The 26,799-nt window shown below is 38.6% G+C and overlaps 1 protein-coding gene and 1 long non-coding RNA gene across 15 annotated transcripts in view; both read left to right on the top strand.

Annotated features, from left to right (window-relative positions):
• NAALADL2 (N-acetylated alpha-linked acidic dipeptidase like 2) overlaps positions 1-2,092 on the top strand; it is a 410,218-nt gene extending 408,126 nt beyond the window's left edge. For all 7 annotated transcript variants that reach the window (XM_064721341.1, XM_064721337.1, XM_064721340.1 and 4 more), the window contains one exon: positions 677-2,092. In XM_064721341.1, the coding sequence (XP_064577411.1) occupies positions 677-875 (199 nt within the window). In that variant the 3' untranslated portion in view covers positions 876-2,092. The remainder of the gene's footprint in view (positions 1-676) is intronic.
• Positions 2,093-19,511: 17,419 nt separating this feature from the next.
• LOC135451803 (uncharacterized) overlaps positions 19,512-26,799 on the top strand; it is a 101,495-nt gene continuing 94,207 nt past the window's right edge. For 6 of the 8 annotated variants that reach the window (XR_010441441.1, XR_010441442.1, XR_010441439.1 and 3 more), the window contains exon 1: positions 19,512-19,582. This is a non-coding gene — a long non-coding RNA (uncharacterized LOC135451803). The remainder of the gene's footprint in view (positions 19,583-26,799) is intronic. The other 2 variants (XR_010441437.1, XR_010441440.1) reach the window with 2 other exon arrangements.

The following is a 26,799-nucleotide window of genomic DNA, read 5'->3' as shown; positions in this document are numbered from 1 at the left end:
CAATACTCTTGCATCTGTTTTTCTACAAACCATTAAAAGTTTTTGCAGATATTACTGGAAAACACAGTTTTTGTTTCACAAGGGTTTAGCTGTGTGTGCTGTTTCTTTCCTCTAGTGTGGGACATTAAAGGTGGGTTACTCTTGTTCTGAAACCACAAAGGATTATTGATGAAATAAAGTCTCTGCTGAAGGCAAGGAGAGTTTTACCAGTGGCGTCAATGCAGCTGGAATTTCACCTCTGAAGAGTGAAATAAATAATGTGAGCAGATAGGAAAAACAAAAACAAACCTATGCAGAGGATTCACAGCAGTAACCAAACTCTTTTTAGAGGGGAATAAATGGAATTCATCTGAGACACAAAATCCTTCATGAGGGGTGTGATAGGTCTAGGCTTATGCTTTTGAATAAAAATTTGAATGGTCAGAGAGGAATGTGAGACTTCTTTGATGGATTTAGTAACTGCTCCAATGTAAGTACATGTAGTTCAGTGAATAAATTCAGTTTATAGAGGCATAATAAATATGCATTTGTTTCTCAATCTGCCATGGGTCAGCTTTACTGTGCATAAAATGTATCATCTGTAAGCTGTGGCTGATACTTGCAGGGTTTCTTGATGGCATCTGATGGATTCTTTTTGAGTAAAAATTTTACCATTCTCTGCATTGTTCTCTTTCAGAAATATTCTTTACAGACTGGATGACAGGACCAGCCAGTTTTCAGTGCTGCTGGAGGCACTGGAGCACTGCAAACTACATCAGTCAAATGAGACTGTTCAGGCAGCTTTGTCAGAGGTGCTGAACAGCATCAATTCAGCTCAGGTTTACTTCAAAGCGGGACTTGATGTGTTTGAGACTGCCTTAGCTGGAAAGAAATGAGAGGATTCTCTGCATTCTAAGACATTTGTTTACAACTCTCTAAACAGAAGTTCAACTTGGACCAGAATTGTTCTGAGGATCAAACCTTTCTCAGCCTTCAGCTGGCGCTTAAAGGTACTGCAACACATTGTTTAAGAAATGTAAAACAGTATTTTGCACTGTTCACAATATATCTCAAATGCCTGTTCCTGAATGTATAAAACCTAAAGAGAAGGGAGTAACACTTCAGAGATGATTTTTGGAAGGACATCTGCTGTATTTTTGTATGTGAAATGTGTTTTTATGACTGAGAGCTCAATCATGCGAAGTACCAAGCACGTCCTGCGATGTGCTGAAGCCCTGGTTCTGAGACACCCCAGATGTGCAGCCAGGGGAGATTTCCTCTGTCAGAAAAACCTGACTCAAGTTTCTAAATGTTTTCAGCAAGCTCATCTTCTTCCTTACTCCATTCAGAGTAAGGAAGGATGTGGTGTTTCCATGGGTATCCAACACCGGAGTGGAAATGCACAGAACACCTTCAAGGGTGCAATCCAACACCTTTACTCCTGTGGAACAATAAATACCTCAGTTCTGAGAATACAGATAAACTTCGATTCTTCCATTTCTGTATGAAAATAAAGAGTTGTTTTCTCTGATGTTTCTTGGAGAGGAAATTTTTGTGATGATTTCAAATTATTTGAAAAGTGTGAATCGGTAATTACACTTGCACAAAAATACTTTGAATGTTTATGTTAAATGAAAGAACTGCCTAGTTTTTATAAGGCTAGAGGCCTCAAAAATTTTCACCAAACATTACCAAAAAATCCCACTTCAAGGTCTCTAAACTTCCAGAGAGCTGTAAATAAAAGCAGGGCCTCCAAGTCCTGGGAAAAATTTTGGGATTCCATCACTCTTGGCCACACCACCCACTATTCCAGGCTGGATTGTTCCATCAGGCCTCACATTTAGGACCTGGGTCATTGTCAGAAAAGCACAAGGCAAACATACATCCATTCCGTGCTGTAGAACCAGGAATTCAAGTATGGAGGCACAAGCTGGTGAAGCACATGGCAGAGCTAAAATGCAAATCTGCTTTTCCATTGGTAGAAGGCGCTAATGACACCATTGCCTGTTGGCCAAAGTAATCTGTGTGTGAAAGGATCAGGAGGTTCAGTGTCCTCTGAGGGGATGCTATACCCATTTGAGAACTGCAGGTCTTAATAATATAAACAGTTGAAATTGTTAAGCCCTATTTGGGCTTTACAGTCTCAAATTATTCTAGGTTCAGAGCTTAAATAATTAATTTTTTATAGATACTTAGAATTTAAATATAATTTATTTAATGGAAATATTAAATGTATTGTTATCCAGTTTGCCATGTAAACATTACAAGAACATTTCAGGTTGGAATAAAAATGGAAAAAGTGTCTGTATTAATGTTTAAAAATTGCCTTCAGGAAAATTTCTGTGCACAATTTGGTGAATTTTTTTTTAAAGTTCACATAGCAAGAAATGAGCTGTTTACAGATCTGGGTTTCTGTTTCTAAAGTCCTTACAAAGGGGTCTCTCCAAGCAATGGCCCAGGACTGGGTACACACAGCTGTGCTGTTGTTAAATTTCTTCATAAGTTATGGTTGAGCAGAGGCAGAGCTGTTGTACAGCAGCCTCTGCAGTGGGAATTCATATTTTTTCAGCACCAGTCAGTGGGACTGCCTAGACTCAGACATCATTATCTCCTGGCTTTCCTTGCCATCTGAACAGCAAAGCTGATGATGATCTTTGCAGAGAGAATTTGACTTCTGGAGAGTAATATTGTTTATGATGCAGGTTCACCCCTTGTCAGCATCGTTTTTATTATTATAAGATTTAAGTGGTTGGAATATTTGAATTTGAATTGTATGTTTATTTTGGGGAGTTGGGAATGTACTGTGCATGTTACAATTGAATTGCATTTGTGACAGGGACCACTCTTCTGACAGCTCATTAAGTGACTTAATTTCTTTAGAGTGCTGCCTCACTGTGGAATTTTTGATGGGATTCAGTGATAAAGGGTCAGGTTAGGAGACCAAAAGAGAGGTTAACACCTTTGGTAACTCTGCCAAGTGAATCTAATAACTCTACCATTTAATAACTGCTTCCTCATCCTTACAATGTTCCACCAAACCCACCTCTAATGCAACCAAAGTGTACTCAGCAAAATCAGTGAAATCTGGTGGAAGCAATATCTCTCATGGATGATTTCTCAACCCTGTAATTCCAAAATAAAATATTTATCTTGTTTTCTCACTAATGTCCTCCTGTAACCACTTCTAAACTAACAGACTTAAAGTGCTCTGCTGGAAAAGCACTGCTGTTGTAAATGTCTGTCTATTCTAGACACAATCAGATGTTCTTGTTGGTGAGATGAATCAGATGAGCTATTTAGGGACTTAAATGCATTGATTTTAATGTCATCTCACACTTGTAGATCTTTTGAAGGCTTTTATTTCAATGTTCAGATCTTACATATAAGTGAATGCTCAATGATAATATTTGTACCATTATAGCTTTGGAAAAAAAGCACTTTTGAGCCATATCCTTCCATTGATTTTCAAATCCTATCTATTGACTTCAAGGAATTTACAGCAAGTTAAGGTCCTAAGTATCCAGTGAGCTTCTAACATAGAGTTTTTGCCCAAACAGCTGTGAAACGTCAGCTAAAGGAAGGTGTTAGTAAATCATAGCAGCTTACCCAGATTGACTTCATTCCTGTGTTGTACTGGAATAAACAGAGCACCCTTAAAGGCGGAATACATTTGTAAATTGCCTGAATGATACTAAAAATGTGTTAGCTTTTCAGCAGCATCAACTGCCAGAGACAGTATAACAAATGCATTGATTGCTCCTTAATCTAGAGTCATGCTCACAGTGACCAGAAAATCCCTGCAGCCTGCAATATTTGTATGTTGAGACAGTTGATAATAAAAAGCCAATAAGGTTTTATTAGTATGTATTTTAAAGAGTCCATAAAAAAGCTAAAGCACAATCAAGGCAGATGAATAAAAAGTACATGGGAGCTGGGTTTTGAGTACTAACCTTAAAAAAGGCAGTGAATTGTTTTTATCATCCAAGAAAAATAGTAGCTGTGTTAATATGCAAACACACAAATGCCTTATATCTTCAGAAGGTTGTGCAAACATTAATTTGCTTGCAGTGATATGATACATCAAGATAAACATGTAAATAATTACATGAGAAAAATAGCAAACTCTTTTCACTGCCTCCCTTCCCTTTTAGGAAAGGATTTCAGTCTATAGATGTGAAAGGAGGCACTGCAGCTGACCTCAGTTCTTGCAGCAGTAGGTGGGGAGAGGTTAAATCTCAGGTATTGCAGAAGGAACCACTGGAGGTCATTTATTCCAACCTCCCTGCTCAAGCAGGGTCACCTAAAAACAGCCTCCCAGGAGGGGCTGTGCTCAGGTTACTGCTGAATAACTCCAGGGATGGAGATTCCTCAACCTTTCTGGGCAATCTGTGCCACCCTCACAGAGAAAGTGTTTCATTATTCCATAGAAACAGTTCCTCCAAAATTCTCTCTGTATTTCTGAGTTGTTACATTCATGTAATCATTTTCCTTGTAAACATTCAAAAGGTAGCCATCATTTCATCTAGCAAAAACTCTCAGACACCATCTCTAGGATTTCACAGGTATAATATGTTGGAAAGTTTGTATGAGGAGATTTTTCCTTCAAGCCATAAAGTATTTTTTTAAGCCATAGAAATGAATGTCTTTATCTTTTGAGGTCTTTTGTACAGTCCCTGGTCCCCAGTCACAGGATTTCTCTATACTTGAGGAGGTTGTCACCTCATCAGCACACATGTGGCTATAAATGCATGTACTGTACCCAGACTTTGGGGTCTCACTGTGCTTGTGTTGAGTGGAAAGGAAGGCAAGATAATTGCATGACTCATTCTGGCTTTCAAAGCTGATAAATGCTATAGAAGTGTCTGGTCTGTGTTCTCCAAGGGGCAGTTCAGATTTCCCTGGCAGGCCCTGTGCTGGGAGCAGGGATCTGTGGCACTCAGAAGTGGCACCTCTGTGTGGCTGTCCCAGCAAACCAGCTCAGTGTGGGAGATGTTCTTCCCCTTTGCCACTCAGTAACATTTCAGCAGTGTCACACCATCCCAGAAGAGTGGGTGATACGAAAAACAATCTCATTTCAACATGCCTGGGACCTGAGTTTGGAAAACAGTTTGCCTTGTACTATTAGAGTTCAAAACAAAGTAAGGCGTTGTGTTTTGGAGCTCTGAATCTACACAATTTGAGACAGGGTTTCCAGTAACACAAGTAAATGTCTGAAATATAGAATACAAACATAATTGTGGTCTATTACATGTTACTATAATGTTAAAAATTACTTGGATAACAAGTAACCCTCTGGCTGTTTTTTCTCCTTCTAACACCATCTTCTCCAATCCCCTCCATTCATCTTCTCTCACATCTTTTTTGCAATGTGGTGATTTTTCCCATCCCTCACCACCTTTTTCTCGGTCACTCCCACTAGTTTTCTGTTTCTATTCTGCTTCCTTATCACTTCTTAAGCTCCCCTTTAATTCATCAACCACCCCCTCAAGTTAATTCCCCTTTTTTCTCTCTCTGATCTCAGTCATGCCTTTTGTTCCCCATTCAGTTCTCAACTCACCTCCCTCAAGTTTCAATTATTATTCCTGGAACAGCTGACCATAATAAAGAGCTGAAAGTGGTGGAAAAGTCCTGCTCAGATCCGATGGATAAAGTGTAAGGAGACATCATCTGTTAAATTCAAAGTATTCACTTCTGAGTACATGTAAGCAGCAGGTTTTCAGTTATAGCTTGACTGAATGGAAACAGCCTTTTTTTTCCTATCTTCTTTCTCTCTAATGTCTGGACCAGGAAATTCCCTCAAAAGTAGCAGTGTAGAAAGGTGATAATCTTGAAAGTTTTGAAATAAACCTTTGAAGTTTATTTGAATTCAATTCTGAAGTTGGATGAATAAGAAATTATAGACAAAGAATCAGAATTGGTACTACCTGTTCTACAAAATAAAACAGGCAATATCTAAGCACAGAAATTCTCTGATCTTGCAGGAGCCAACCAGCATTCTCTCCATGTTGGCTAAATACCAAACTTCTGTGTGTAATTCTGCTGTCCTACATTGTTTTACATTGTTAAGGATGGCAAGGACTAAAGGCACATGCACAAACCTGTACTTGAACGTGCACATTTGAGCCTCGGAAGTGCCTAAGAATAATGAATACTCATTTGGGAAACAAAGGCTTTTAAAATATCTAAATTAGACTGCATGTTTACTAAAACTATGGTGCTGTTAAGCCTTTGTTTTTTCCTAATTATAATCCCACTGCTGCTGGTTATTTCTACTCTTGCTCATACAGACTTGTCATAACTGGAGAAAATGTACACCTGTATGGATTTGCAAAAGAGATTATGTTGCACCTCAGTCTTACTGACCTTACTGGACTGTTTTTTCCAACAGGGTTGACTTCACCATAATAACTTACCAGGGTACTATTCCACAGAACCAAGGTTAGAAGAATTTGGCCACTATTCATGGAATTTCCCACAAGATTTGGTATCAGAAGATCAATTATTTCAGTTTAGTCTATTTTTTTTAATCTCTCAACATAGATTAATTCAAGCAAGAATGTATTTCTTTTTTTTTAATGGGGAGGAGTCTCTTGGTAAGCGTTAAGTAAGCCCACAGGGCAGAATATGAATGTGTATGTACAAGTGATATAATCTAAAATTAACTTTGTACCTATTATGAATGTTGGATTAACGCAGACATACTTTTATAAATTTCACAGGTTGGAATTAATACAAGGGCTTAATTTAAGAAATTTAATCAGAATAAAGGTGTGGAACAACAGTTTTGCTGTGTAAATGTATTGTGTGCTTCCTCATCTGCCTAATCCATTTGGCTAAAAAAAAATATGGTTTTATCTAAGCTGCTTCTCTTTGATTTATTTTCCAGCAAGCCTTTGGAAATGAAGTCTTGGTCTTTCTTTTAAATGTGTGCTGCCTTTAATGTTTATGGAACACTTCTCAAGTGTTCAGACAGTGTAACACCACCTCATCTGGATTACTTGATAGGATTGAGTGGAATTTCAAAGCATGGTCTTTGGAAGAAAGTCCTTTCCTGAATGTTACTATATATGCTATTATATACTAGAGTGGCTGCCTTTACCATGCAGAGCTGTAGGTGTGCCATGTGATGCTTTGCAGCACTAAGTGAAGAGAATTTTTATTTTTTCAGTCGTTTTCAGTCAAGGCCTGTTAATTTTCTGCCATTTGAGGCTGTACTCCCCTGACCATGCTGGTGACAGAGCAGTGCAATACCCAGGGCTCTTAGCACAGGAACGTGGTATGTTGAGGGTTTGTCTGAGCTCTCAGTGCATTTCCAGTTTTTAATTAATGTCCCTCGTAGCCCCACTTTGTTCTTGTGCAGCTCAGTCCTGATAGCAGTGTGAGTGACCCCAAGAAGAGGTGGACAGGTCTGACTTTCTGGTGAACTTGCTACAGAAACTGCTGATGCCTCTATCCTTAAAAAGGTAAATAAAATACTTCCCAAATATTTGGTGTTTTCAGCCTGTACACTGAGGATTCTGATATAGTTTTGGATACTGCTTGTTTTTTTTTTGGTGCAGTCTTATTTCTTGTTCTCAGCAGCTGAAACTTCTTGTATGAATCCACTAGAGGGGAAATAAGAAAATCCTTAATATTTTATACTTAGAGCAAATAAGATGAACACAAATTCCCTGTGTTTTCCATTTGCAGTTCACATGACTTAATATGCAACATACTCTTATCACACATGCTGTGATTTGGAATTCTGAGACAAATAGGAAGTGAAAGTGATTCCCTATCCAGAGGAACTGTATTAAATTCAGGGAACGTTTCACATCCAAGCATCTTCACTGCAGTGTGAGCAAGCACAGGTTAAGACACTTGAAACAGATACTTTTGGGGGTTTTAGCAAGGTATGGAAAATAATATTCTTGTGTGTAAGGGCAGATTTTAGCATTGCATTCATACCCAGGGGTGTGGTAATGTATTGTGAGTCCTCATTGCTGTACCTGTGAGATTAATGCTCAGGTGCTGTTATCAGTGTCCGTGCTGGTCTCAACACAAACTGGTTTTCTTTTAGTCAGTAGCACCTTGCAGAGTTTACCTACTCAGATGGAATATGCAAGTATTTCTGCCTTTTGTATGCAAAAGAGCAGCTGTCAAGTTGTGTTACCTTTATCAAGCCTTGACACAGAATTTGAGATACCTGAGTGATGACTCAGTCATTCCATCTACTTCTGCGTTTTCATGTAGTAAAATCACGTTGCCAAAAATGATAGCTAGTCAATGCAGAATATTAAGTAACTACTTTTTTTTTTTTTGACAATGAAATAATAGAAACTTGATGCAGTGATTTCTGGAAACCAATAAATATCATGTTCTGTGGAAATGTGCAATGAAAGGTTGATTTTTATAACACTTTATAGAATGTTGAGTCTGAATAAAACAGCTTATTTGCAAAATTAGTTTACTTTGTATCAATTTGTATTTTTATAACATAGTGCAATAAAAAGAGAATGTTGGCCATTAATGTAAGTAGATTCTACATACTTTGATTAAGAAGCACATTTTATTTGTTTGTGCTCTGAATATGATTTTTGGAGTTTGTGAGAGTGTTTGTACAGAAGGCACTGTGGGCTGGAATTCAATAAGAGGCGTTTTGTGAAAGCAGAGTGAATTAGACAATGTCTTTTTGCATACTTATACTGTTGCCAGAAATTAAACTGGAATATGAAGATGTGTATAATGTACATTGCACTGAATGGCTTAGAATTATATTCATTTGCTTTTTTGTTTGCTTTTCTTTCTTATTTATAATTGGTTCTGCCAGTAAGCTGTAGCATATGCCTCTCAAGCTGCTGATGCAGTAATGGAGATCCCAGGGCATTAAAGCATAATGGGAAGAAAGAAAAAGGCAAGGAAGGAAAAAAATTAAAAAATAGCTAAACAGAACCTCAGAAGCAGGGATGTGATGAAGAAGCTGGGATGAAATATGTAATACTGAAATGTGTAATCAGAAATGAGCTGGTATATTCCAGACTGGAATAGGGCATCCAGAGAAACAAGGACAAAAAAAAAAAAAAAAAAGAAGATTGCCATCTGCATCTACCCCAAACATGTTGACATTTCTAACACTAATTCTGTGTTTTTCCTCTGAATAATAAAAGACCTGAGTGCAGGAATTCGCAGGGGTGGATTTGTCTCCAGCTGGGGTGACAGGCAGGTGTTTCTCAGCGTGGGACTGTGTATGAAAGATGGTCAAATTATGTGAGTAAGTTTCCACATATGTCATGTGTCACTGCTTTTCCTGAAGTGAAAGATCACTGCTTTAACAGAAATGAGGAAGCAGAACTATGCTGGGAGACCTTGATGTGCAGGTGTTACTTATACAGTGAGTGTGAAAAATTAGAGAATACCCCCACGCATGAAGTTCACTTTTTCAAATTCTAGGAGGATGACCCTCTAATGAGCACTGACTGAGTTCACTTTCAGGACTGTGCCATTCATAAAGCACTTGTCATGCTCTCCTAGCACAACATAATCAGGGCCCTGTGAGTGAGCAATAGCCTTGTACTCATAGCAAGGAAATTTATTATCCTGTAGGTAAAATGACAACTTCATTATCATTCACTATTATAAAATAGCAGGGAGAGTAGCAGTTGAAATAAAAAGGCATCTTTTAAAATAATTCTTTTTACTGTAAGAAAATCCAATACATAAATTCGTGTCATGTAACATTTTTATTAATTTATGAAGAATTTAACTTGCTGTTCCATGGCACACTTCACTGATACTTCATTCTTAGATTTAGTGGTAACAATTTGCAGTGACTGGTTGCAATATTGTGGGGTTTTATCAAACCTGCTTTGTACCTCCTAACTGTGCAATTTTGGATTGGCAGAATTCTGCCTCACTTACTTTGCTGGCCATCCAAGGAATTGGTTCTAGGCTGTGCAATTTGATGCAGCTTTGTAAACTGGCTGCAGGTACTTAGTCCTGGTCACAATGCAAGGCAAAATGTTTGACAGATGATTCATTTCTCATGTGTTTTGCTCCTATTTGCATGAAGCCTTCACCATCCATGTGCCATTACCAACTGGTCAGGATAAGACAAACTCTTTCTTGTCAGAATGATTATATTTACCCAACTTTTCTGTCATCTATTAGCATTTCTGAGAAAAAAGCTTTTTCAGAATACATTAATTTGCTTCACATTGCATGTGCTGATGCCTGTCACTTCAAAATTTTATAATAAATGAAAATAAATTACTGACCATGATGGGTAACTGACTAAGTAGACATAGAACAGGTGACCCTGGTGGTGGTTAGATTGTCCTCCCCAGTACTGGGAGTGTTGGAATTACTAGTGGTAACTGGGAAGGAGAGCTAAGTACATTGGGAAAGAGAAACCACAAACCATCAGATTTACAGGGCAAGAATGGGAGCAGCAGGAAGTTGAGAGGGCTAATGGAACTTTTTTGTTTGTTTCCATCATAATATTTTAGTAAGTTTTTAAAATTGCTTTTCTGCACCAGTTTTCTTTGCAGAGAGTTATGGCCAGGCCTCAGCCAACACTCCAGGGATCTCCAGTCCAGCCCATGTAAGGAACTATTTCCAAGTTTGTAATTACTTTAATAAAATCTCTTAAGAGGGGGCACTGGCTACTGCTGCAAGGCAATCCTTTTTGGAGAAACTCATGTCAGAGAAGGTGTTTGTCATTCCAATACTATTAGGAATCAATAATGAGTAATCAATATAATGAAGGCTAAGGCAGAAAGTTGTTCTGACTCTCTAAGTAAATTTATGAGGGGAAAACTCATTCTTGTAAATTTTACATGAAAATAAATTGCTGTGTTGCCTGATTGCCCTGGGGGCTCTCAGCTGGTCAGTGTCACAGCAGCCTTATGACCTTGAGAGGTTTTCTATTTTCCTCTCCCTTTGTTAAGGCAAAGGGAGATTGCTAAGAAAGGGAAATGCAGGGATGGTTGGGGGTTCCTGCAGTCCAGCAGAGAACTCTGACTGCTGGACTCTCTCTTATGCCTTTGTCAAAGACAGAGATTTTTTGCCAAGACAGATTTCTCTAGTCAGAGAACAGTTATATACTGGAGGGGTTTTGTGGGTTTTTTTTCCAAGAGGATGTAAAAAGACTTAAGAATTCTCTCCCTGACCAATTGTATGACACTTTGGATAAATCTTTATATGCAATAATACTCAAGGACCTAAGTAATACATCATATTTAATCTGACCCTGCATAAATCATTTATTCATGATATATCATTCATAACTTGATTCATTGACTCATCTTTAGACAAGACAAGGTCAGTAGAAAAAAATGATTAAGCTTTTTGCCTGCAGGAGGAAGAAGCTTAAACAACAAATTCATCTTCACATCTGACCTCATGAAACTTGACAGTGAAGATTTTAAAAATAGAAGTAGACTTAAAAAGCCAAGTTTTACCCCCAATTACACTAGTTTAAAGTCACAGTCACTCCACTTGCAATAGAGCAAATGGGAAAAGGCTCTACAGGGCAGCAGAATCACTCTGGAGTTTGTACCATCAATTTAACTCTGAAAGAGGGCACTTGGATTTCTAAAGTTGAAAATCATGTGCCTGAATATTTTAATGGATCAAAGATGGCAAGTCAGACTCTGTACCCATTCAAATGGGTAAATCTGGTAAGATGGCATGAAATTTCAGAGCAATCAGAGCCCCCTAGCAGGCTGGACCACACAGATTCCTTGATTTACAGTTAGTTAATGTTTTTGCCTCTGTTACCATTGGAATTTCCTTTCACTGTACCTGAAGTGTCCTTGAGAGCAGCACTTTTAGGACAGGTCACTGTTTGGTTAAATAGCACAAGATGCAAGAGTATTTCATTTCCCAGCAGGGTACCCATGGTCCCAGCAGCATCTGATACCTGCCAAGGCTTTCCTCAGAAAAGAGAACAAAATCTTCCTCATGATCTATTGCAGCCCTGGCAACATTTGTCGTGGAATAATAATTATAAGAGGAAATACTGCCCCACTCCAGGTAAGGTAAAACAGATCCTTCAAACAAATTTATATTTTTCCATGTGCTTAAGTGTCCTCAGGACACAGCATTATTCAAGTAAGTGTCTATGCCTTTATTCTTAAATTAAGCAAACTAAAGCAATTTGTCAAAATTGATCCTGATTCCATTTGGTAGAATTTTCGGCTTCTTTGCAGTTCTCAGAGTGATTGAGGGCCTTTAGCAACATGTGAAACTGAAAAACACATGCAGGCTGCTAATGCAGTGAAACCTTTGGAATTCTTTTGCTTTTAAGTAACAGAGATGGGAATGTTTAACTGTGAAAGTAGCTGAAATCAGTATTTTATATATCAATGTGCCTGCATGTATATGCAAGCAAAAACAAATTATGCTTTAGAAAAGAAATAGACTTTAAGGTAGCTGGCAGAGGTTTGTTCTCAGAGGGGTTTGGTGAGGCTTCACTTTGGCTTTTTAGATTTCAGACTCTTTTATTACAGAGTAGCCCACAAAATGTTATGATTATGAGTGGGAGCTGCAGACTCCTTGAGCAGTGTGTTTCCCCTACATACCCATCTAGAAAGCTGTGCTAAATAACCTAGAGCTGTTTGCACATCTCCAGTGCTCAGCAGCCTTTAAAATGTCTCATTTCTTTGCTCTCTGATTGTGCTTTAGACAATAGCATAAATCAGAAATACATTAGCTCAGGGCATGCAGTGTTGTTTTCTTATATCACAGCTCTCAAAAGGAACATGAGCTGTATTTTCTTATAGCTTATATTTTCTTATTTTAATCAATTTAATACTTTTAAAGATAAATTCGACCTACTGACTAATATAACTACACCACACACACACACAAAATATTATGTTTCTGTTTCATTTAAATTCTTGTGCCCTGCCAGTGATGATTACCTCTACACATAGTGACCCTAAAGGAAGAGTAGGGCAGTGGCTCCCAGTACTGACACAATCATTTAGCAATTCCTTAAGAATGTGGGATAAAAGAGCAACACACTGATTTGGCCACAGCAGGAAATAGCCAGCAGGACTCACTCTTGAAGAAAAAGCAGTTTCTCTGAAGCCTTGAGCCTTAGATTTGAATGCTGTGTGTCTTCCTGCATGATGGTCCCTTTGTATAGATCCTAGACTTATCCTGAATTCTGCTTTGTTTCAAGCAGGAGAGACAAATAATTGGCTCAAAGTTAGGCTGTTTGTTTCTCTGTGTGGAAACTTGTTATGCATAGATTTCTCTTCTGGTGTCATTGAAATTCCTGCAAAAGATTCCTAATAGGTTCCAAGGACATTGTGGATAGACACTGTTCTAGCGACACCTTCCCTTGTTTCTTTTTCTCTTTTTCCCCCATTCAAATGAAGTGTTACAGTGATATTATTATCCAGCTTGAATGAAATTCCTGATAAAACTCCATTGGGCTTGCCTGAATAAAACATTTCTGTAATATTGTCTAGTTAAACTTTACTATTATCTCATTATTACTTTCTCCAGCCTAAAGCCTTTCCTTGTGATATTCTTTTTGTCAGTGCCTGGGAATGTCTTGGTGAAGCAAGGCTGTATTACCTTAGCAAATGTGTGTCTACATTCCAGTTCATTCATATTTTATCCATTGCAGAATATTCTTATTGTGCTCCCTTTCTCCCTGATAAAAATATTTCACTAACTAAAATTAGTTAATATGTGCTTTTTTTCCGTGGTAGGACTTTTAGACCAAAGTCCTGTTTGCTTAGAATTGAAAACATTATGCTCCCTAAAAAATTACCCTTCAACTTGATACATTTTCTTAGTTGTACACACTTAGCTGTGTATTTATTTTATATTAAAAACACATTCCAAATTGAGCAAATGCCTCTGCTGATAACCCCAGCCCAGAGATGCATGATGGTTCAAATTCAGGTCTTTTCTGTTGTATTTGACACATAGAGCAAATCAGTTTTACAGGTCAGTATTAAATTTATATAAAGCCAGAACCAAACACATGTATTAATTGGTCTGGGTTTAAAAAAAAAAAAAAAGGAAAGAAATTATTATTGATTCCCTCTTTCACATTGCATCTTTTGAATGAGTAGACCCATGCTATAAAGATGGGAATATATCAATCACCATGTCTGGCTGTATTTCCCAATTGCTGTTAAGAACAAAAACTATTAATACTAAAACATGGTGCTCAACGAATAAGGTCAAATTCATTCTGCAGCTGTAGTGACAATATAATTAATGAGAGATCTGTATATAGCAAGAAAGGAGAATATTGACCCATTAATACACATTTAAAATCAAAGACAATTTATCTCCTGGCAATTCTAGCACGTGTTGAATGTTTCAAGATTTTTTTTCCCCTCTAAATGAAGGACAGAAAAGCCATTTAAAAACTAAAACTGGTTAAATCTATCAATGATACTTGAAAGTCTGAAACTTGGGCAGCATCATATGTCAAAGCAGAACAGGAAGAGCACAGAGGGATAATTTCTGGAGCAGCTGGAAGGAACAAAGATCTGTTCAGAATTTCAGGCAGGGTAAGTGCTTTATCCTGTGCAGTCAGTATTATTTCTCCAATGTATGTGTGGGGAATGGTGAGTTCTTTGTACAAAGCTGTTAGAAAGATATGTTTAGTGCCACAGCCTGGTTAGGTGGCTGATGCCAGGATGGTGCAGGCAAAAGCACCTTGTTATGCCTCTCTCTAGGCATAATTTGTGTAAAAATTTAGTTTTAAGATTTTGTGCAAAAAATAAATTTAAATAATTTAAGCTCTGCAAATTAAATGGAAATCAAGGATCTAAATTCTTTCCCTGGTTGTGAAAGTTCCTGGCTAAACAAACAGAACTCAGTTTTCTAAAGGGGTCAAGATAATCTCAGATTAAAAATATTATTAAATTGCATGCATGAATACATAATCTTATGTTGTGTGAGGGAAGATGGGTAAAGCAATATCTGTGTGAGCAACTAAGTCCAGTAATTAGCTTTCTTTCCATTTGGCAACAAATAGCTGTGCAGTAATATCAGAAGAACATTACTGAAACTAATTTTCAGTAATGTGACTCCTTGATATTACAAATGCATGAAACCCATTAAATAAAGTTAATTGAATTTTAAAAGGCCACTTACAGCTCACACATCAGGTAGTTTTCTGTACCACATCATCAGAAATATTTCTTTGTGAGCGAAAAGCAGAACAAAAACAGAGCAACAAAACCCAAACAACTCCCCCTCTTCCCTAGACTGATTAAACTCTACTCCCAAATGTCCTGCTCTTGATCTGCTGGCACTTCTTGTTGGACAAGTCTGTTCCTGACCCCAGTTACACAAAGAAGTGGCATTTCATAGGAGTGTAGGAGAAAAGGATTCTCATGTCAAATAAGCAGATCTGGGAAAAAAAAAATCTCACTGTCTCTGTAGTGTCAATAAGAAATTAGAGAGGGATGAAACAGAACCTGATGAAAGTCAAACCATAACCTCATCCTGCAGAGAGATGTGAAGGCAGTCAGTATTCTACACTGGAACATTGGCTGGTGAGGTTCAGGAGCAGCCTTGGAGTTGCTGTTCCACACAGGGGAAGAGCTGAGCAGATGTTTGTGCAGAGCTGGGGTTCACAGAAGAGCCACCCATGGCACAGTGAAAGTGAACACTGAATTCTGAGCTGCTGCACCTCACCTGGCCCGTGGGAGAAACACAAAGCCCTAAAATACTCTGGGTTGGAAGGAATGAACAAGGATCATCAAAGAGTCCTGGCCTGTGGACAGCCCCAAGAACCCCACAACTGCCCTTGTGGGAGGGAAGATGGGAAACCTTTCTTCTGCCCTAGGGAAAGGCCAGCTCATCACTGGTGTCATTATTATCAATTCTTCCCCAAGATCTTGGCTCGGCTGTCAGTCTTGCCAGTGCCCTTGGATTTCAGGAGCTGGGTCAGCATTGTCACAAACCCACAGAATCACAACTTAACCCAAATAGCTGCTTTTTAAAGGAAATCCTTTGGGAGCCACAAACCAGTTAAAGATGCAATCATTCTTGGGCTGCAAAGGAGATGAGAAAAATTAATAATCAAAGCTGCATAATGAGCAGAATGGCAGCTTATTTATGGAGGGTGCATTTTCATCTCCAGCAAGTGAGGAAGAAATGACTTCTGCGAATACAAATGAGGAAAATAAAATACCTCAAGATCTTTAGGAGGAAATTTTGACTTATCAGATAATGAGCTCGCTTTTAGTGATGAGAATGATAATGATTCCATTACTAATACTGATAACAATAACAATGGCTGTGTGTAAGCTTAGCAACATCAAATGGTTTGCATCTGGTGAAAGGAGAAATTGTTAATATAAAAATAAGAAAGACATGAAAAGATAGGTTTTTTTCTTTTTGGAAGCAGCGTGGACACAAAGCCTAACAGTAATAATAAATTACATGAAAAAAAATATATATAAAATTTTTTGCTGTTATTATAATTTGCAGAAGCTAGAATAAAATTGTCAGGTTTAGGAAACTTGAATTCAAGCCCATGCTACTCCCCTCCTTGAGACTGAGTGCCATGATAAATAGTCAGATGACCAGAAAGGTGATTAGATGTGCCAGGTTTCAATAGCCTCATCACTTGGGGCTGTCTGGAGGGAGGAAAAGAAAACAAACAAACAAAAAAGCCCCAAACACAGACTAAAGACAGTGTTCTTGGTTTTCTAGCACTGAGAACTTCCTGCTTCTTGAGGATGATCCAATGACAGTTCTTGCAGCCCATCCAGACGGAAACGTGACCCACTTTCCCTTGACAGCAACAGAGCCTTCTCATAGGCACCAGTAGGTGTTGGAATGAAACCAAAATTATCAAGAAGATTGATAATGACTGAAGTAATTGGGTTAGTTGATTATCAAATACACACCTTTAACTGTTTCATAAATCACAAACTGCCAGATTGAGCCTCAAGGGAATGTTCTACAGAGTCAACATGAGAACTTATGTTGATACAGAGAATATTATCATCTGCTGACATTTACCTTCCATCCCCTTATCTAAAATCATGCCTCTATTAATTCATAATCTATGATAAGTGAAATATACATCAGAGGACTACACTAGGTAATAAACCCTGCATTGTAATTTCCAGCCAAGGCAGTCGAAGCTACAGTTTTAATGAAGTTCCACTTCCCACTTGGAACTCTGCAGGGAGGGAGTCAGTGATCCCAGTGGCCTTTAATGACAGCACTTCCTCCTTTGATCACAGAACCCCACCTCATGCCTCACTTGTAGTTCTCACCAGTAGCATTCAGAGAAGAGATTAATTGAGTTAAACAGGGGCTAAAAAGAGTGTTAATTCCCTGGAATCTTCAGCTGCTGCCTTCTGTCACCATGGCTGCAAGAATGCCTTGCCCATTATGTGAGTACTGAGTTACTTATTGAGGGAATTTGGTCCTTGGTGAGCAGCTTCTAGGCAAGTCAGGGCTGGCTGGTGAAATAACACAAGTGTAGGACAATTTTTTAAAATGAAAAAAGCCTAACCAAACTACAAACCAGGTCAGGTTGTGTGGGTTTTTTTCTTAATCCTTCTCTTTGTTTGTTCATCCTGGAAGACTGAAAGCAAATTTAAAAAAAAGAGACCAAGGCATGGCAGAAAAGTGGTATTTTCCTGCACTAAGTGTTTTCAGCTGCTCTCAAGACATGCTTTGTGTCAATTGTACTTAATATTATACAGCTGTTCTAAGTGGTAGACTATTAAAAACCCCTCTGATTTCTCTTTGTTGTAGTTCCAAGATTTCCTGTCCTGAAGGAAATTGGTTTGGATAGAAATGTGGAAAAAGTAGTCTAACAGTTCAAAGGATTTTTTCCAGAAAAGTAGTCACACTTTTGAAGTAGAATTTCCTGTGAGTGGAAATAAAATTCTTCCTTCTTTTAGTTAAAATATTGGATGGATTCATTGTCAGCCAGTGGGTAAAGGTTAGTTGTTACAGTGAGCTTGGTTATCTGGCCCAAAGCATAGCTAAATCTCATCTGAGCCTTTCCTTCACAGTCACAGCATCAGGACACTCTCACTACATCTCTGCACTTGGGGATTTTTGGGGGTGGGTTAGCCTTGAGCTCTGGTCAAACCTCCATCCCTGCTCACCCGGGACGGTGTGGGATCAGAGAACTATGGAATATCCTGAGCTGGAAGGGGCCACAAGGATCAAATCTGCCTCTGGCTCTGCAGAGAACCCCAGGAATCAGAGACACCCTGGGCCTGAGAGGATTATCCAAACATTCCTTGGGTTCTGTCAGGCTTGGGGCTGTGACCACTTCCCTGGGGAGCTGTTCCAGTGCCCAACCACCCTCTGGGTGAAAAACCTTTTCCCAATATCCAGCCTAAGCCTTCCCTGACACCACTTCAGGTCACTCCCTCAGGTCCTGTCACTGGCCACCAGAGAGCAGAGATCAGTGCCTGTCCCTCCTCTTCCCCTCGTGAGGGAGCTGCAGAGGGAGATTACCTAAGTGTGATTGTCACACACAAAACAGACTCAACTTGAGGAAAATTAATATATTACTAATTAAAACAGAATTGGATAGTGAGAGGCAATGGCAAAAATGGAAACAACACTTTCCTCTCAGCCCTTATTTTGCAGACAACTCCCACCTCCTGTCTTGCCTGTGGACACAGTGATGGGGATTGGGGCCTGAACTCTGAATCATTGAATGGTCAGTGGCAGCAGAGCTTTGAGAAATACACAGTGACTCTTGCAGTTGTATTTCTGTGTTTTCTAAATGAGCTCTAATTTTGATCACAATCTCTTTAGCTGGGAATGGATCTTTCTTCTAAAGAGCATCTATGTGGGTTGATTTCCATAAGAGGGGTAAATAGTTTTGCCTAATTTGACCTGTAAATGGAGAAAGAAAGGATTGACCAACGTATCAGTGAATAAAGAGACTGTGACTACATGAAATATATAGGAGAGCTTTTAAAAACTTACTTTGATTAATAACTTTTATAAATTTTAGCAAGGCAGTACCAAATGCAGCTATGATTTATCAATATTTAACTGTGAGACAGATACGCCATACGTAATCAATAACAACAGACAACTAGGATTCTGAGGTAATTAAGAGAATGGCAGTGGATGGCAAATGGCTCTAATAGCCTCACGAGAGAGCTCTAATGATGATAATGGTAATGGGCAGCTGTAGCAAAGAGCTCAGTATTCAGTCACAAAAAAAGGCCCAGTTGTGGCCATCACTCCCATAGTTGTGACAAGCATTCCCAAATCCTGGAGCTGTCCCAGCCCACTGTGGCCACACCAGGCCCTGCTGTTGGTCCTCAGTGTCCCACAGCTCACGGCTCCAAACACATCTTTGTTCTGAAGATGGTCATTGCTTCCATAGCAGCTCTTTGTAGGGGGATAGAATATAAGTAAATAAAGGTAGTATAGAAAGTAATCTTACCCACTAAAGAGTTGCAGCTGGGTTAATTATTAAAGATGAGGAGCAGGCCTGACTTTAACAGGCCGCAGCTGTAGCCAATAAGAAGAAGAGTGTTATGAAAGAGTGGATTGGTTGGTTGAGGGGAACTGGAGTCAGTTCGTTACTGCAAGGCCAAGGAAGAGTCAGTGGTTGGAGGAGCTGCCTACGAGAAACATCAAGAAGGTATGAAACTCTTGCACTAAGGAGAAAATTATATGAAGCCTTTACAATGCAATGACAACAGCTTTTTCCTAACAGTGAGGGGATTTAATGCTGATCTGCTTCTGCTGGTCCCACCTTGGTATTTTTCTGAGGTTTCTTTCATCCCCTCATGAGTCCATAACCTCTGGCTTTGTCTTCTCTGTTCCTCAGTTTTCTAGGCTGACAGCTCACTGTGCTGAGGTACTTTCCTAGTACAGAGATTTTTTTTGTTTCTTTGGGAAACTACTTTCCTGAAACCACCTTCCATATTTTCCCATTTCAGTGTTCCATATTGACATTTGAATTTCATATTCCAAAGGCAATGTTCCTTTCAAACAGTTCCTTTCCCTCTCATTCTGCAGCTGTCCTAACGATGCTGTTCCTGCATTATTTTTCCTATGTGCTATTTATTGTGTTAAATCAGCCATTTGTTAGTTCAGCAGTTCTGCTGTGGTTTGTAGATATTCCCGGGCCTTAAAATTATGCAAAATCAGCAATTTGGTTAGTTCCTGTCTCACCACAAGTAATGCCAAATGTATTTTCAAAGGGTTGGCAAAAATTACACCAAGGCCCATCTTGTCTTTAATGATCCCCTCTCTGCTGCTCTGAGACAATATTATGTTAAGGCCTGTGCAGCTCATTGGTTCCCTTCACCTGAAATAGCAAATTATGAGGGAGCCTATCAGCTTGCCTTGGCTCACTGGTTCCCTTCCCCTGCTATGGAAAAATGTCTGTGCTGATTTTTGGATTTCCCCTTGCATGGCCTCCAACAGGAGAGCACTTAAAGAGAGTTCACTGGCAAATCCCTCCAATTAGAAAAATCATTTTAGCCTTATTGATCAACAGGAATTTAGCTGCGGAGCTTGAAAATGGTTCTTTATCCTCTGTGATATAATTTTGGGGGTTTTCCCCTAGGAATATGTTAGTTTTACAATACTTTTTTTAACAAATGGCAAAAAATCATGCCTGTACCCACAGTTTCTGATTCTATTGCACACACTTATAGTATTGTATGCTGGCATGCTGTAATGGCATATTTAGATGGAAAAACAATTAAAATGTACTTTATGTTTTAGCTGATACAGTTACTTTTTGAGATACTCAGAGGGGAAAAAGCTATAAAAAGCTAGATACAAATTCATCTGTAATTGCTAACTTGGAGAACTCTGCTATTTTTGTAAAAAATTCAGCCATTGTTGGGCACAGAATATACATGTAAATTTACTCCTGATATGGTCTTGCCATTCTTGCCAAAGAAATGGTAAGCTTAGTCTTTAAACAAGATGTTATTGGTTTTGAGGTATATTTTTGTTACATAAACATGCATTCAAGGTGGCCAAAGTAACTGTAATTTCAACCAGAATCTAATTTTTTTTTTGTCTTTCAAAGCTCTTGGAATACTTTGTCCATTGAGCAGAGGGTTTTTCAGAATAAGGCCTGGGGAAGATTGGCACATCGTTACTTTCTATGCACTTTACTGTTCTTGTAATGAACCTGTTCTACCCAACTCATGAGTACCAAACTGATTTCTATACTTATCATAGAAACGGCAATAAACTAGCTCATATTTTGCAGTTTGAGATAGTTAACTTGCTCGGAATACATTTTATTATGAGGAAAGCATAGCCTGAACAATTTATAGATTAATAGCAACTGAAAAAAGTTGGTTGTGGTTTAAATGAAGAATGTGTCAGTCCTGCTAAGAAGTAGCACACTTTTACTATGAGGTGGGAAATAAGATATTTGTGAAGAAACTGTGTATGTGCACCAAATATTAAATTTTGAAAAATTGCTTTATTTTAACATTTTAACAGGCCTATTTTAACATTAAGCATAAACTAGGGCAGGTTGTTTCAAGAAATTTATTGTCTACATTGAAAGATACTGGACAAACTAAATCTCCCTTATACAGCTTAGCGATATCCTGTTTCACTTTAGATACCATTTTAAATACCCAGTGAGTCATTTGTAATAAATAAGTGTGTGGGGAGTAAAACCATTCCTGGCTGGTAGCTTGGAAGCATGCCATGGGTTTTGCCACTGGAGATATGATGCTGCAGTGTTCTGTAGTGAAATCTCTGATTGAGCTCCCTATCAAAGAGTGCATCAGTAAATCAAAATCACATCGTGCTTACAAAATCTATTTTACTGAAAACGCTGCAGGATTCAAATGATCAGATTATAAAACATCCAGGTGCTGTGTGGGCTTGTGGGTGACACTCCTTTATCAGCAGCAGGTGATGTCCCCAGCTTTAACAGCAGGATACCTGCAGCACTTAGGGCATGCATCACTCAGGTTTGCTTTCCAAACTGTGCTGTGGAAACAGCTCCAAGAGAAACAAAACAAAATCTTTTGTTTATATGAAAAATGAGACAAAATAAGGTGTTTTTATGAAAAAACAAAGTAAAATAAGGTGTTTATATGCCACTGGGTAAAGGGTGGGTGTCCTTGGACTTCTGCCTTGTAAGGATGGATTGATTGATGGGGTTTCTTTCTGACAGAAAGACACAGCAGCCCAAAATGGCACCAAATACTCTTAGGATTTTCCTCCTGTGACAATCTGGTATCAGGGATCTGCTGCTTCCCTGTGCTGGGGGTTTTGCCTGTGAAGGGCTACAGTGCAGTCCCACAGTTTCTGATAAAAACTGGAGAATTATTGCTAATTAGAATTAAAGCAGTTCACAGACATAGCCTATTTTTTTCTAAAAATGTTTGAAGGATTTGTTGTTCTGTGTCCCTCAGTGAAATGTATTTGGCAGAAAGACATTTGAACCTGCAGATATGCATGTCTGTAATTTGTGTGTGTCTGCCTCTATATATTTATTTTTTTATATATATATATAAACATGAACATCTAGTGCTTTATTTTGGGATTTTTGTTTTCATGATAATACAGACCTTGAAAAAGCCTGTGAAACCTTTTGAAGTGTTTTTAGGAAGTTTCCAACAAATTTATTACAGATTCTTTAATACATTTACATTTTAACATCCCATTAAAGCCTAATTATTTGGAACAACCAAAGAAGAAAACTCAGAATTAAGAGCAGGGAATGTTTACAGCTCTGATATAAAATGTTTGCTATTTTTATGTAGTTATTTACAGCTCTGTTGTGGCTGAATTAATGAGTTAATTTATTACCTGTATATGAGTATTTATTGTTGGTGTCATTATCATGTAACTGTAATTTTAATTAATTCCTTGACAGTGTGTCTGTGATTTCTGTGTGGAACATTAAATGTCAAATTGGTTTTCTTTGTTGCCTCATTTGTAAGTATTAAAGTATTTATGTACAGTACAAAGAAATTAGTAACAATTACTGTAAGAGATCTATTCATATGCTAAATGCAAGCAGACTGCAAAAAACCCACCCTGTAGAAGTTTGAGTACTTTGGATTTTTGACAAGTTAGATTGAGCATAGAACATGTTCAAATGCAAAAAAAATAACACATGTATCATTGCTGGATGTGTGTCTATTTAATGGTTTCTTTGATTTTTGAAGAGTACATTATAAAAGGATACTTTTTAGAGTGACACTGTGGCAGAGCTGGGCAGCTGCTGTCGCATTATTGGGGTTTAAGTGATTTTGTACCCTCCTTGTTTTTATACTTATATTAGTGAGAATCAGCTCTTCAGACTGAGTTTATCAAGAGTCCTCACTTTCTAATTATTTTCAGAGTAAAAATATTATATGGGATCCTCAAAACCTGAACATATAAATCAGATTTTTTTTTTTTTTCATTTTAAGTACATGTTCAGAGTTTTCCTGCTTTGGTGTCATCTCAACCTTTCATTTGCAGATTAAACAGGTGACTGAACTTTTTTTTTTTTTTGTATAAGCCTTTATTTTCTTTTAGTTATAGTATTTTTTTGATCCAGGAGCCTTACAGATCAAGATGCTGATATTTTATGAAGTCACCATACTGATGTTGGTACTATATTACAGTGTATGGCTAAAAAGAATCCATTGTTAAAGGGAATAATAAAAAATTTCTTTGAGTTCAGATATCTTCTAAGATTAATGCAGTCATATAAATAATTAAAAAATAATAATGGATTAATGTAAATGAAGAGTGTTGAGTCCACAAAGTCTCCATGCAGTTACTGCAAGAGCTGATTCCAGTGTAACTAAACACTGAAGTATTTATTTCGTTTTTCAAAACTTTTTTTCAAAATCTGAGCCACAGCTCTTTCAGGACTTGCTTATCAAGTGGCAAGTTTAATCTACGTGGGTGTAATAAATCCTCACATTTGAGCTTCCATGAATTCGGACTGGTTTGACCTGGAGCACAACATTATGGTAGGGCTCAGTTCCCCTCCAGAGCAGGGAGCCTGCAGGGGAAACACAGATCTGCCCTAAAGAGCTTCCAGTCTAAGTAGACCTGACAAATAATAGGAGGAAAGAGCTGTTATTCATATTCTCTTCTTACACCTGGAAAACTGATTCATAGAAGATGTTATGAAAAGCCCATAAAAGTCAGGAAAAGGCTCCCAGTGACTCCAGTGGATCTATGATGTTATATCAGCCAAGCACTTAGGAACACTCTTAAATGATTGTCTCACTCTGAGGCCTGTTCCACACCAGGTTTGCAGAATAGGCTGGAAACTGTACTTGGTGCCAGTGCTGGATGGATTACCCACAATTGCTGTAATTTTGCCAAACAGTAAATCTATTTATGGCGGCTATTCAGCCTTTCAGCAGTTAGACAATCCCATATGTATGGGAACACGCACCTTGCATCTCAGTTAAAGCTCCCAGATCTGATTTGTAGCCTATGAAAATCAATTCTGTTCTTGAGCAGACTTTGCCTGGTGACCCCAGGGAATTTTAATCATTGATACAAGAATTCCAAAATTGATCTAATGTTTAAGAAAGACTTTCTTCCCTGCTACCACAGAAAATATTTGGTTTCTATCAGCCTCAGCAATGTCTTACTCATTCTCTCAGAGTAATGCACAGTGAAGGAGGTCATAATCTGGGGCATCTGAAATATCAGTGGTGGTGAGTCTTGCATGCAGCTGCCAAGGGCAGGTTTCTCCCCACCAGTGCACTCTTCAAATCTCCCTTGCAGGGTCTGGATTCCGGTTCCTTACTGATGGCACCAAGAGCTCAGCCTGTGCTGGGCTACAGACTGTGCAAGGAGGGAAATGGAAAATCATCTAAGGAGTGGGAGAGAAACTACTAAAATTGAGGTGGTAGCAAACCATTAAAGAGAGGCTAGCCTGGTCCAGCATGCCAGAACATCAAACTCATGTGCTGTTATGGTGGGATTTATTAGCAGCACAAAATGTTATTAATTGTGCAAGGAGACACACACCCCATCCTCCTTGTCCCACAATGTTTATCACCTCATATTTTCATTTGGCCAGATGAGAATGGTCTGCAGTAGAGAATTGTGTTTCCAAGGCACCAGTCATATTTGTGGTTTTGGCTAGAGATAGCTCTAGGAATGAGAAAGAAAAGGAAATAGAGGTCAAAATGTCATTCTCACAGGGCAAGGGCATGGCTGATGTTTTGGCAGCCTTGGTGACTGAACGGGGGAAGAAAAGAGAGAATAGCAAAAAGCAAGCCAGGGCCACTGGCTCAGATGGATTCAGAGCACTCTGCTCTGTTACAAATAATGAGAAACTGTTGGAGAAAGAGCTACATGGTGGACAATGGAGGGGAGCAAAAGTGTCCTTGCACTTGGTCAACCTCAAGAGCTCTGTGATAGCTTCACCACCAAGCTGAGAAGATTTAACATTGAAATAATTCACCTGGCCTTCAAAAATCTTCTGTGTCTCCAAAATATTGTGTAGGGGAGAAAATTAATTTAATACAAAGTCTTTAGTAAAGTTAGCAGCAAATATTTAACTACCCACATAAGGCAGGAAATTGCAAGTTTAAGACTCTATCTCTGGACTGTATCTTAGGACTCTGTATGTTGTTTTAGATCACAAGTGACACCAAACCTGAGTGATCTGCAGTGTGTAAGCACAGCTGGTTGCATTCCAGGTGCAATCTCAGCCAGGACTTGGAATAGAAGAGGACTATTGAGGATTTTTGGGACTCTTGGGTTTGAAGGACTGTTGGGATATTGAGGACTATTGGAACTGGATCCAGTCAGATCAGTTCATCCAACTGAACTATTATTATAATGTTAAATGTTTTTGTTAAATGTCCAAAGCAGATATTGTCTCCTTGGATGTCCAGCAACTCTTTAAGAAAATCTTCATCTTTTATATGATGCTCAAGAGTAAACACTGCAAACTTTATTTACTTAAAGATTTTTTTTGTTATTGGAGACAGACCAGTGGCAATGCACAGGCAAGCATTTTCAGTTTTACAGTAGGTAACTAAGAGTCTTTAATGCTCTTGTTTTGAAAGGAGCATTGGTGTTCTTCTTTTTTTACAGGATGGGAATTTAGCCTCAGTTCATACTGGGTGTTTCTCCATGCCCTGATCACTGTAGTTGGTCAGAACACCTGCAGCCAAAAGCTCTTTTAACTTGTCTTGGCAACTGTGATTTGCATGTTTCTCTGTTTCTGGCATGATTGTTCATTTTGCTGTGTCTTTGAAGTTTATTTAGGCTTGCTGTTAAAAAAAAGTGTGATTTTCCCTTTTCCAAATGCTTTATTTTCTCATTGACTGACAAAAACCTTCCTTAGTTGTCAATGTTCATTAAAAATCCTTGTCTCTTATTCTGGACTTGGATAAACATTTGTGAGTTCTGGCTTTTTTTGCTTTCCTGCAGCTCACGCAATTCTCAAAACATGCCATAATGTTCAGTGGCAATGATAAACCTTTTGCTTCTCACTCTCTGAGGAGGAGCTGGATGAAAGCCCTGTGAACTTGTCTGATTTTTATGGGTGCTGCTGGTATTTAAGGAATCATTTCTGCATTCGAACAGAAAATGCCTCAGCTCTTTCCTGTTGTGAGTCTGTTTGGCAGGATGCAACCTCTGGGACCCAGGAAAAAAAGGTGCTTTAAGGTTTGAATATTGCTCAATGCAGAGTCACCAAATCTACCCAAGCTTATCTGCATTGCAAACAGCCATTGATAACCACTCGTGCTAATAACGTGGAATATTGGGCTGCTAAAGAAAATGCAGCAGAGGCTGGAAACTTCCAACCCTACCAGTTTAGAGACTATCCCTGTTTTCTGTGGGACAAAAGCCATCTGTAAAGGTGGAAAAAAAACCAAAACAAAACACTTTCTA

Source organism: Zonotrichia leucophrys, chromosome 9, assembly GCF_028769735.1.
Source record: "Zonotrichia leucophrys gambelii isolate GWCS_2022_RI chromosome 9, RI_Zleu_2.0, whole genome shotgun sequence".
NCBI lineage: Eukaryota > Metazoa > Chordata > Aves > Passeriformes > Passerellidae > Zonotrichia > Zonotrichia leucophrys.
Note: the sequence above shows the minus strand (reverse complement) of the source record. Positions and strands in the feature narration are given on the sequence as shown.